Here is a 12,056-nt window from a genome sequence, read left to right as displayed (position 1 = left end):
TCTCTTATGAAGCTTGACTAACACAGAAAGAATAAAAGATGACCTGTAAAACTGAAAAACCCAGGACCTAGAAGAAGAGAAACCTAGTCATTGTTGCTGTTTAGCTGGGAGCAAGAAATGTCTGGCTTAAAAGTACTAGCTTACTTCTGAAGACTTTGAGTTTCTGTGCTAACAACAACAAGAACAAGAACAACAACAAAATGGGCTGGTCTTAATTGCATTTCTCAGGATCTATTTTGTTTTTATAATCCATTTAATTCACTTCATTGAAAAATTGATTACTGTAGACTGGACAAGAGATTGAGGCTCCAAACATCAGAGGTAATGAAACAGTCATCCAGCCATGACAATGGGAGGCCATCCTAAGATTTTGAATGGAGAAACAGCATAAAAAGGTATGCATTTCAAAGATTGTGTTGTGTCAAAGAATTCCAATACAGTTTAATTTCCATCTTGGTTCCAGTTTAGAGGCTCCCACAGAGTCTGAATCTGCATGACCTTGTTTTTTATACTATCTGGCCTGTGGCAGGAGCCCCAGAGTACCTTTTTTAGTTTTGCTTTTCCTTTCTTGACTTGAAGTTTGAAAACCATTCGAGAACTTTTGTAGTATTAACCTATCACCATGACTGACATACAATGAAGAAGAGATTTCAAAGAAAGCCTGGCAGGTGGAAGCCATGTATAGAATAAGTGAGAATCTGAAGGAAAGTGTTCCGCGAGAGTAGTAATCAGTCAGAAGCAGAGCCCTTCCCGGGCTGGGTTTGATCAGTGAGTTGCTTCCAAGATTTTCAATTGAAGCTGTATGAACAGAATTGAATTCAAAGATTTATACTGATTGTGAGGAACTGAAATAGCTGAACGTGAGAGGCAGGAGTTACTGAGTGATTACAAAGGTTTATAACAAAGACAGCTCATGAGAGGTCGACAAAGAGGAGGAGACGTGACTGAGGGAAGACAGAACAGAGAACAGAGTGGATCCACGCGTAGGTTAACGATAGAGGAGGCAAACTAGGTTAGGACATAGAAACGGAAATAAAGTGCCTTGGAGAAAAACAGGAGAGAGTGAGGGAAATCAAATGGAAGAAGCCAGCGTATGAGGCTTATATTCATTACACACACACACACACACACACACACACGCATGGGGGGTGCGGGGGGGATAGGGAGAGGGAAATACTGACCTACAGAAACATGAAGAGGTTAAGAACTCATGAAACCCCACGCTGAACAGGCAGCGAACTTTGTGTCCTTATTTCAGCTGTTTCCTTTCCATCAGGGAAAGGCAAGGACTACTGTTATATTAAATCTAGACAAAGTCAGTACAACTCCATTTCATACTGTTACACTTTCAAGCCAGCTGGTGTCCAACCCAGTTTAAGCCAACTCACTGCAAAATCAACCATGTATTAGGGATATCATTTAAATATCCTAAATATTGGGATAGCATCTTCGGAAACATAAAAACAAGAGATTCTTTGATGAATACTCAAGGGAAATTCTGCAGTGGTGGTCTGCCCAAGGTACAAGAGCACATTCAATGGCAACGAGTGTATGAGTTATCCTAGAATGGCCTCGGAAAATTACACAAGGGAAAGTACATCTAGATTAATTATGAATTGAAACCGGTAACAGTTACTTTATTGTTTCTGTGCTGATTTCATTTAAATGTGTTCTCTGATTAAAAACCCAAAGGCATTAGTGGGACAATTAAGAAGTAAATAGTTTATAGTCAACATATTGTTCAAGCCATAGATAATGAGTTAGGAAGTTTTGATGATGATGATGAGGAGGAGGAAGATGATGATGAAGAGACGCTAATAAGAAACTCATTTCAGAAAACATGGCAGATTGTAGCACAGATCTGAATTCAGTAAACACTGCTGTTTATATATACATGTGAGCTTATACACACACAGATATGCACATGCACATGCACACACCTCCAAACACACATTCACAGTCATATTATCTATAGGCTATTTCTAAGCACATAAGCCTGGCTAAACTGTCAGGCTCTGTGACTAACAATGTAAATAACCCTAGGTTTAACTTTTCTGAGCTTTAATTATGAAAACAAGAACATAACTGTAATTTTAGCTATCTTGTGATCTTATAAGTCACTAGAAGACTTACATACGATGTTTGAAAATGTTCTAACATTTTATTTGTCCTTAATATCTATCTATCTATCTATCTATCTATCTATCTATCTATCTATCTATCAATCTATATATGATCTATGTATCTGTAAAGTAAAGTATAAAATATAAAAATACTTATCATATATTTTCCAGCATGTGAGCTGTTTTCTAACTCTTAATTTAACCTTTATTTTATGTATAATCAAATTTTTCATTTATTGAGGAATATGCTAAGACTACAAAATCACAAAACTATAAACCAACTCGATACTTTATAAGCTAAATGTGGCAGTATGTGCTACACATGGGAAAGAGTGTATGTTTTAGAATTAGGACCAGTATACAGGGGAACATAAGTAGCCAGCGTTCAGAGGCCTTTTAGGAGTTCTATCACTTGGCTGTGCCCTGCAGGATGCCCTCTCTCTAAAGGAAGAGGGAACTCTAAATATGATACAATACACTCTGAGGTCTGGTTTCTAGACATAGTCCAATAAAGGCATTGCAGAAAAAAAATCACCTGTTAACGTAAATCAAATGGATAACTGTACTACTGTTTAAGGATGACTGACTAGGTATGGTCTAGTGGAGTGTTTTCAGATCACAGTTCCTGCTGGGCTCAGAACAATCCATGACCAATGGCCATGAAGAAAATGGGACCATGGGTCTTAAAATCATGAAAAACAACTCTCTTAGAAATTTGAAAGAATTTCTAAGCAAATTCTAAACCTCAGAGGAAATGAGAGCTCTAGTGGACTCCTTGCTCTGCTATCTGCTTGAGGTATGCACAGTGTAACCATCTCATCTCTGTCAATCACATAGAGTAGTCATGCAGAGGTAGCACAACTGTGAGCTACTGAGGAGACAGTACCATGGGAAAGAAAAAGGTTGTAGGGTTTGAGATAAGGTGACATACACAGGTTCATGACACTTGTCACAAGGATCCATGTCTGTTACTCCAGTGACTTGTCATTCCCTGCCCAAATTTGGACCATGGAAATATGTGAGAAGCACCACAAAGATAAAGAAAATAATATTACACAGTATCAGCACTTAGGGATATGAACAGGGAGCTCTTTATAAATATTAGATTAAAAAGACATGAGCAGCTTTTACCATTATAGAGCATAATAGAATTTGATCAGCTAAATCCTAGGACTTTATAAAGTACAAATTATGTAAACAAGCTTAATGGCTTTTTGATACAACTACAAAGCCATTGGTATGAAGAATGCAAGAGATGGTTTGTTTATTTATTTATTTATTTTGGTTTGGATTTTTAAACTCATGTACATAGAGTAGTCATGCAGAGTCATGTACCAGAGCACAAATGCATTTTACTCATTTTTTTTTAAATAAAAGGTCAACATAGGGTCTGAGGAGATGGTTCAGTGAGTGAAAGGCTGGTACAGACCTGACAACCTGCCTTCAAATCTCTAAAAAAGCTGGACCCAATAGCACAGTCTGTTGTATTCCCAGTTGGGCTCTCTAGATACGTGTAGGTCAGACAACCTGGTTAATCCAAAGGCCAAGAGGTCCTTTATCAAAGAGGATTATATACAACATGAATTAGAACAAAATCCCAAGGAAAACAAAGCAGTGGGTTCTTTTGGAAGGGATTTACTAAAAACATCACTTCTTCTGCAGCACTTGAAAAGTGCTGTCATTAAGAACCCTCTCTAATTTCTCAGAGGTGCAGGTCAATAAAAGGCTTATTCCATGTATCTATGCAGGATCTTCAAATTACCCATACCTCTAGATATGCCTTACTTCTAGAGTCCTAGCAGTTATTCTTTGCCACCCTTCTGTTATAGCATCATATGCAGCATGTACTTTACAGTGACTCAAACTCTACCTACAGTCCACCATACTTAAGTCATTCTCTAGAATCTCAACTATCATTTCACTCTCTACAGGAATATCCCATTGTCCACCAAATAGTCAGATATTCTTCTTTCATTTTTTCCGCTAATGTGTGTTTGTGTGCACAAGTGCATATATGAGCACACACTTACATGCTATACAATCAAACTTATTTGCTGTGACTCTGTATATCCCTCTATCTATTAGCCTGTCTCTCAGGCTCACTAACCCAATAGGAGTTTAGTTCTTGGGGGATTGATTTGTGAGCCTCTTTTCTTTCCTCACCTTTTTAGTGCCTTATCTCCTTTTATTCCTTGAGGTCTCTGTAGCAGGAATAATTTCTCAAGTCATGAAGTGATATATCTAGTTTTTTATAGGCTATCTCAGCCTGCCATAGTTTCTTGTCTTTACAACGGTTTCTCAATATGGAACAGCTCAAGCCAACCTTCATGGTATTATGCATAGTGATGCTATTCCATATAGAACATGGTATTTCCAGAATTGTTGATGAGTGAGAAAGAGCTAAATGATCTTTTTGGAGTTATTTTACGTGCTCAAAAACTGTAAGACAAGATTCTTCAAGGGTTCTTGGACACACCAATGTTCATAACTATCTTGGATAGAAGAAAAATATTCTGAGTGCATTAAGTAGTATTGTTCTTACTGCTCAGACTGTGCCAGGATTTTTGGGTTGCATCCTTGTGATTCTCTACCAAGGGGATATGAGTAAGATGGAATTTTCAGTTCTGATGCACATTGTGCTTTTATGCACAGAAATCATCTTTCCCCAGATTAAATCAGTCCTTCATTTTATGCATGAAGCCTATAAGCATCATGCTTTTGTTTTGAAGTGTTTCTTCCTAAATACAGATGGAAACCAACTGAAGTAACATCTTGGCCAGAATGTCTCAGGTTAATACTTGAACTCATTGGGTTATAAGCATATTAGATAAATCAGGATCAAGATACATAAAGTTCTCACCAACTGTACTCAGGTTCTAGTAAGATTAAAGCAAAGTTCAGCAAGAGAAGGTCAAAGGAAACTTGGCAAGTTAATGATCAGAGTAATTAGTTAAAGTTCTCTGTTAGGTGATCTTTCTCTAGTACATACCAGAGTTCTTAGGGGAGGAAGAAACTTAGGGTAGACTAGTTCTCTTAAAGTCTTCTATACATGGCTTTTACACTGAGGTCATTTCCAGCTCTTGCCATTTTTCCTTTCATTCAGCATCATGCCTGGCTTTGTGATACTGCAGTAAGTTCTCTACTGAGTTTGCCCTGCCCTTGGTGCTGTTTAAAGTTTTAAGTTTTAGACACAGAATCCTATTTCCACTTGAGGCTTAATAATACCTTTAGAGGTGAAGACAAGATAATTGTTTGGAAATAAAAGACACAAAGAACCACATAAATAATTCTGAAACATAGATATAGAGTTATTGGTTTTAAACAAATTTCAATTAGAATCTTTTTAGAATGATATGAACAAGTTACATAATTCTTGTAATGTCAAGATATATGAGTACCTTACCTAACTGTTTTTTCATTGACCCAATATGTTGAGAATTACCTGTGGAGTCGACTAATTTATTTATACAATAATGCTGGTTGTAAGCAGTAGTAATCCACTTGGTAATAAAATGTATGAAAGCGTAGCGAATTTAACCAAGTTATTTTAGGTGCCTATGATTACACGGCTGGTGAGTAATGGAACTAGAACTCAAACTCAGTTATTGTCATGAAGAACTGATGGTACCTAGCAGGATGCTAGAGAAGTTTCATAAAGCCCTCACCATACCAATGTGAAGACCATTACAACGCCATTATCCTTCAGCATCCTACATCTCAGAATTTCATATTAAGTGCCAGTCATCTTCTGGAACCAGTGATAATGATGGATCAAAGTCCTATCTGGATTTTTTAAAGAGAAACATGCTGACAATCTGTCAGAAATTTCACTCCCATTCTAGAGAGTTGTGCATCATATACACTGATTTGGGAGTTTGCAAGAACCCAAAATCTCATTTCGCTGGCCAGAAATTTAATATGGATTTGAAGAAAAACTAGGATCTCTTCCTAAATAAATTTCATGAAAGCTTTGTGTAATCTTTGCAATTGCCAGAAAGAGATTCGGGTACACAAAGTATACCCTTCTATGGAGAACTGAGGACAATCAACAGTGGCTGGTAAGCCTTATCCAAATATAAGCAAGCAGACACTGGGCAGCGATACCACTTTTATCCAGCCTAGGCCACTATGGGTCATAGTAACTTCACATACTACTTCTTTTGTGAACTTCAACTTTGCAATTTTACTTTCTTGGTTTTCCTTTATATATTGATTTTTTCTTAAAAGTATTAACTATTCATTGTTTAACTCAAAGAAAAACTATTTTAAAAATATGTACTTATATGAATGTTTGCCCATGTATATGTATACAAGGTGTGTGTCTGGTACCTATGGAGGTCAAAGAGGGCATTATCTCCCTCAGTTCTGGAGTTACAGATAGTTGTAAACTTTGAGGTGGGTGCCTGGAACTGAACCAGGTCCTTTGCAAGAGCAGTAAGTGGTTTCAACTATTGAGCTGTTTCTCAGGCTCCAAATGGTAAACATTTAAGAAATTACAGTGTCATATGTTTTCATGACATGCATTTCAGCATTTTTACCTAATAAGCCCAACAATATTTAATTTCTTAGAAGATGTGATGAGAATACAGCACCAGAGCAACAAACAGCTCAGGGAACTATTATTTTCAACATACAGAGAAGCCATCCTCATGAAACATAAATGTGACATAGTTACCTGTCATGTTGCAATAAACCTTCAGAGGTCCCAGTGGTCCACTGCCATCAGGATCTATCCAGTAGTAATTTGATGTCTGGCCAAGGTGTTTGTATGCTTCACAGGAGGGCTCGTAGATGGCTGGAATGAAATATCCCATATGAGCACAGCACAAAACAAATGTCTCCCTAGCTCAAAGCCCTAGTTCACATGCCCAGCACTGGCTGGCTGCTGTGTAAACATTTCTTCCTGTTAGAGTGAACATTCATTTTTTTCTAAACTTAAATTCATGACTTAGTGTTTTCTCTATAAGTATTTCTGACCCCGAATCTACTTATATGACTCTATACTTGAGGAAAGGATGACCCAATCAGTAACTTATTAACAACACATGTAACATATGTTTGTACTGGGGCTCATGACCTTTTAATTCATACTCATTTGTAGCCATCATATTATTAATATGTCCCTTTACCTTGAAAGATTGTAAATAATTGAGCTATCATGTAAAATAAAGGAGGTCTTTCTCTCAATTTTTGTATCACTAATATAAATTTCACATAAATTGTAGGTAATTTATAATCTTGTGGCTCAGGCAAAAGGAACAGTGGTTTCCTGAATCAGTTTGTTACAGGTGCTTTAATTACATCAAATTGAGTTTGTGTAAAAAGCTTGCATTTGCATAATTGAATTATAGGTTCTTTTTCATTGTTTTCTCTTTTCTTTTCATATCTGTGACTTTTTTTTCTTGAAGAGGCTGCACCTGTTTTTAGAAGTACAAACTGGACATTTATATATCTACTTGGTTTTATGACTCTCAAAAAAGCTATTAAGAGTTTTTTTCTTTTCCCTAGCAGGTTCAAACTAGCACTCATGTGGAACATGAATAAACTTAGCACAGGACAAGGAACTGTTCCTGGTGAAAATCTGTTATCTGGTGCATTCCCGGTACAGACTTATAAAATGTTGTTGCCCAGTGCTCCTGAGTTGTGCTGTGTGTTAAATTAGGAAATAGGGAGTCTGAGTCTGAGGTATCCTTTATTTTATCCTCTATCAAATTTCCCTGTCTTTCTTCATGGCTTCCTCTACCCAAGGATAATAGACATTTGTTAAATTTCATTATATCAATAAATTTCTTTTATTATATCAATGCTACCTCCTCTGTCAAATGATTCTACAATTCTTTGGTTGATTGTGCCTTCTTTGTTTCCTTCCTTTTGCAAAGAGTTAACGCAAAGAGTTTCTGTGATGTGTCACAAGATAACACCTGTCTATGCACAAATGGCTGGACACAATCCAGATTCAAGACATTTGATGCAGGGTTTGTTTGTTGATTATGAGATATTGCTTATGCTTCAGTGCTGTTGGAAAAGGATGTGGCTAGAAAAGGAAGCAAAACCCATTAATCGTTGCCCCAGGGTAACCATTAATAGGTCCACTTTCAATCTCTTAAGTGTCTACACAATAAACTACTTGTTTTCTCTAATTGTGGATGCCATGCCAAGTGAAATGCTGTAATAAATGGCCAGAGAAAAGGTTTCTAAATGTTCAGCAGGAAGATGCTATAATTAGATGTAGGCTTCAAAATGAAAACTCCATGTAGTAAATGGTAGGTTTCAGGGGAATATCAGGCTGTTGCTGCTATTGGCCAGTTGAAAGATGATTGGAAGTTGAACTAAAGCAATGTAGTCAATGATAAAGTTGGCAGGAGCTGTTCAAGACGACATGGAGACCAACTGAATAGAAGCAAATAGGAGTAACTGCGGCTGAAAAGGGATCTGAAATCACAATCTCTGACAACAAACTAGGTGTCTTACTGATGACAGCATCTCTCCAGGTTAAACTTGTGAAATCCTTGTTTTTAAAAATTCACACATGTATAAAGGGATTATCCTATATATGTTCCATTTATTCCAACCAATTCCCTCCTGTTTCCCCTAAGACTTCCTTTCTAAATTCATATCTTTTTCTTTTTTAACCTACTAATTCCAGTTAGAGTTATCCAAATACACATGGGTGTTGGGACATCCACTGGAATATGGAAAACCTACCAGTAGCCACATTCTCACTAAGAAATGATTCACCCTGCCCTGGAAACCATTTACCCCAATAGCTCTCCAGTAAGGTGCGGGACCTGGAGATCTTCTACCCCATTTTTGACTTGCAAAGGTATTATTCAGGGAACCATACCTCATGTGTAATTATGACTGTGCTTCCTGCACGCTCACTCTTATTTCCTGTTGACAGATGAAGTGTGATCTCTCAGCTTCCTTTTTCTGTCACCGTATCTTTTTGGTTAATATGAACATAAAGCTCTCCAGATACACAAATACTTTCTTAAGTTGCTTTTGGTCACGGTGTCAATAAAATAACAAGTTACTAACATAGGGTGCTGGAGTGAGCTGGAGGTAGGGAGTGAGAGATGGATATGATCAAGGCAGCACTGCACGCATGTATTTAATTTGTTTTAAAATGAAAAAGTGTGTGGTACTTTTCTTGGTTGAAGAACAAAGATGAGCTAAGCTGGGAGCTTCTTCGATACTATGTAGCTTCTATAAGGACATTTCTATGCAGACAGTTGAGGCTTGAAAGCTAGCAGTAGTTATTACCAACTTTGGACCTTGAATGCTATAATACCAAGTTTCCAGACAAGATATGTCTACTGGTGCAGTAGTGGCACCATTGTTATGAGAATAACCAACATTTTCTGATTAAATCTGAGGCCTATTCTGAAAGATACAGTCCCATATTATGAATTAGTCAAAGGCAATGGCTAGGGAGCCCCTATGCCTTAGGAGTGAATCTGCTGGTTTTATTTTGCTAAATGGGTACAGCCTTAAACAGCCTAACAAATATTTTTGTTTGTACCCACAGACTAATCCTGAGTCAACTTTGACCAAAAGACTTTATTTTTGCAGCGAATGATCATTAATGGAGAAACTGTTTAAAACGCTGGGAGTAAGTAACTTAAATGGTGTTCCTTATTGGTATTCAGTTTTAAACAGGACACTTGCATCAGTCTCTCTAAGGCTCAGGGAATACTGAAGAAGTGAGAGAATGAACAGAGAAGCTGATGCAAGAATATAAGAAAACAGAATAAGGGCCGTAACGCACTGTTTTTTAGGACACGGTAGCTGCCTGCATTGAGCTTTCTAAAGACAGAGCCCATAAGCATTTAGTCACAGATGTGGGAGGGACTGAGGACAAAGGCTGTGGGGGGGATGAAATCATTGTCTTCAGTGATGTAGTCACTGATATGCAGTCACTCATGCTCCAGTGCAACGCTCCATATCCATGTCTAGGCAGACAACCCTAGTTAAACACAGTGGGTCATAGAACTTATATACACAATGACAACAACAAAACACGACTAAGTGTTATAAGGATTAGGTGGGAGGATGACGACTCCATGATGGTGAAAAGAAGACAATTGAAAGCAGAAGAGTGAGTATGGCTGGAATGCCTCAAATACATGTCTAAAATCAGCAAAGAATAAAATAAATATTAAACACTATATGGTGTGTTTACTAATGTATATGATATTGCATCACAGACCATCTTCTCTAAATATGGAAATAGTTCTAATTGCAATAGGTCTTTCTTGGCATGAGCAACTCACCAATGTCAACACTGAACTTTGATCCAGCACACTTGTTAAGTAGCTTCCCGTGGCTCATGCAAAGCTTTTCTAGGGTTAACTTTATAAACAGAATCTTCAACTGTTATGTAATGTCTCAATATAAATTCTCAAATGAGGAAAAATAGCAAAGACCATGGATCTGAAGTCAAACAGACTTAGATACACACACACACACACACACACACACACACACACACACACACACACTATGGAAATGATCAGCTAACCTCATTTAGCCATGCCTGCAGAAGATACATTATACTGGTCTCATAAGAACTGGAAGAAATAATCACCACATACCACTTAATATGGTGCCTGCGGCATGCCAAGCTTTTAATGGGTAGTCCCCCAAACACTGGTTATATTATTAACCCATGGATTATATCCTAGCCTTCACTCAAATTCTTCCTTCTTAAGGAATGTCTCCCCAGTGAATATGTGCATTTTCCAGAATACTGTTTATCTCATTGCTATAATACCTACTTGGCAGTTGGTACAGAAATTGCTCAACTTCTTCCTTGAAAATGTCTTTTTATGAAAATATCTTTCCTAAAGTGTTATGATTGGAAAGCATTGTATTCTTTATTCCATATATTATAGTATAATACTGAAAAAGATAGAACTGAACTATCTGCAGATAACTGTATTTACTCCTTGTTCTATTTTTATTTTGATGGGGGAATATTAGGTGGCTAATCAGAAGTGTATGAATATTAAAGCATCAGTACATGATAATATGTGTGAAAAACTGCTTATCATATTTCTATGTAGGTATAGGCATTTGAACCTTTGCTCAGTCACTTTACTAGGAATAAACGTTGAAGTCTTTGGTTTTGTAGGAAATTCTCATAACAAAAATGACTTTCTGGTTTTGTTTTTGTTTTTTGTTTTTGATTCTAATAATTATTCTGTTTGTCGTTAGCCTGTAACAAGCTGCTCTTGACTCTTGGATGCACACAGAAGCCAAGTCCTTTTCAAACTTTTGCATGAGTAAGAACCATGGAGAATTGATTGCAATGGGGGCTCTGACCTCACTTTGTAAGGTGCTTAAATAGGCAGAGAATTTGCAGCTTAAGAGGTTGCAAAGTGAGCTAGCACTGCAGGTCTTCAGACTACATTCTGAGAAGCCTGCATCTAATCTTAAGACAATCAGAACTCAGGCAATATGGTCTGATTTCTCATATGTACTTGAATGCAGAAAACATGTGTCATTGACAAGTAATATAATAAAATTTAAATACAGTGAAGGTGGAATAGCACCTTACATTTTTCTAGGTAATAGAGAGGCATGAAACACAAAGCTATAAATAAAAAAAAATCATTTCAAATATATACTTGTATGACTATACTGAAAAATCTTTGGAAGGAAATATTGTGGTCGCTTTTGAGCAACAAGACTAAAGGAGATTTTTAAAAACTTTTCTGCATTCCCCAAATCTTTTTGTAATATATATCTTTAAACTTATGTAGATTTGTAAATGGTACAGGCCTGTGTATATGTGTGGTACATGTGCCCTTGCATGTACATGGAAGGCCAGATGTTGGCATTGAATGCCTTCTTCTCTCATTCCATTCCTTATCAACCTTTCAGTCTATCTATCTATCTATCTATCTATCTATCTATCTATCTATCTATCTA

The 12,056-nt window shown here is 37.1% G+C and overlaps 1 protein-coding gene across 1 annotated transcript in view; it reads right to left on the bottom strand.

Moving 5' to 3' along the window:
* The window catches only part of Cntnap2 (contactin associated protein like 2), a 1,581,993-nt gene that overhangs the window by 372,882 nt on the left and 1,197,055 nt on the right, over positions 1–12,056 (bottom strand). Inside the window, exon 12 of the mRNA XM_028776440.1 lies at positions 6,799–6,918. Within this exon, the coding sequence (XP_028632273.1) occupies positions 6,799–6,918 (120 nt within the window). The remainder of the gene's footprint in view (positions 1–6,798; positions 6,919–12,056) is intronic.

Source organism: Grammomys surdaster, unplaced genomic scaffold, assembly GCF_004785775.1.
Source record: "Grammomys surdaster isolate TR1022 unplaced genomic scaffold, NIH_TR_1.0 269, whole genome shotgun sequence".
NCBI classification, from domain to species: domain Eukaryota; kingdom Metazoa; phylum Chordata; class Mammalia; order Rodentia; family Muridae; genus Grammomys; species Grammomys surdaster.
The sequence above is the reverse complement of the archived record's forward strand: the minus strand, read 5'-3'. Positions and strand labels throughout refer to the sequence as shown.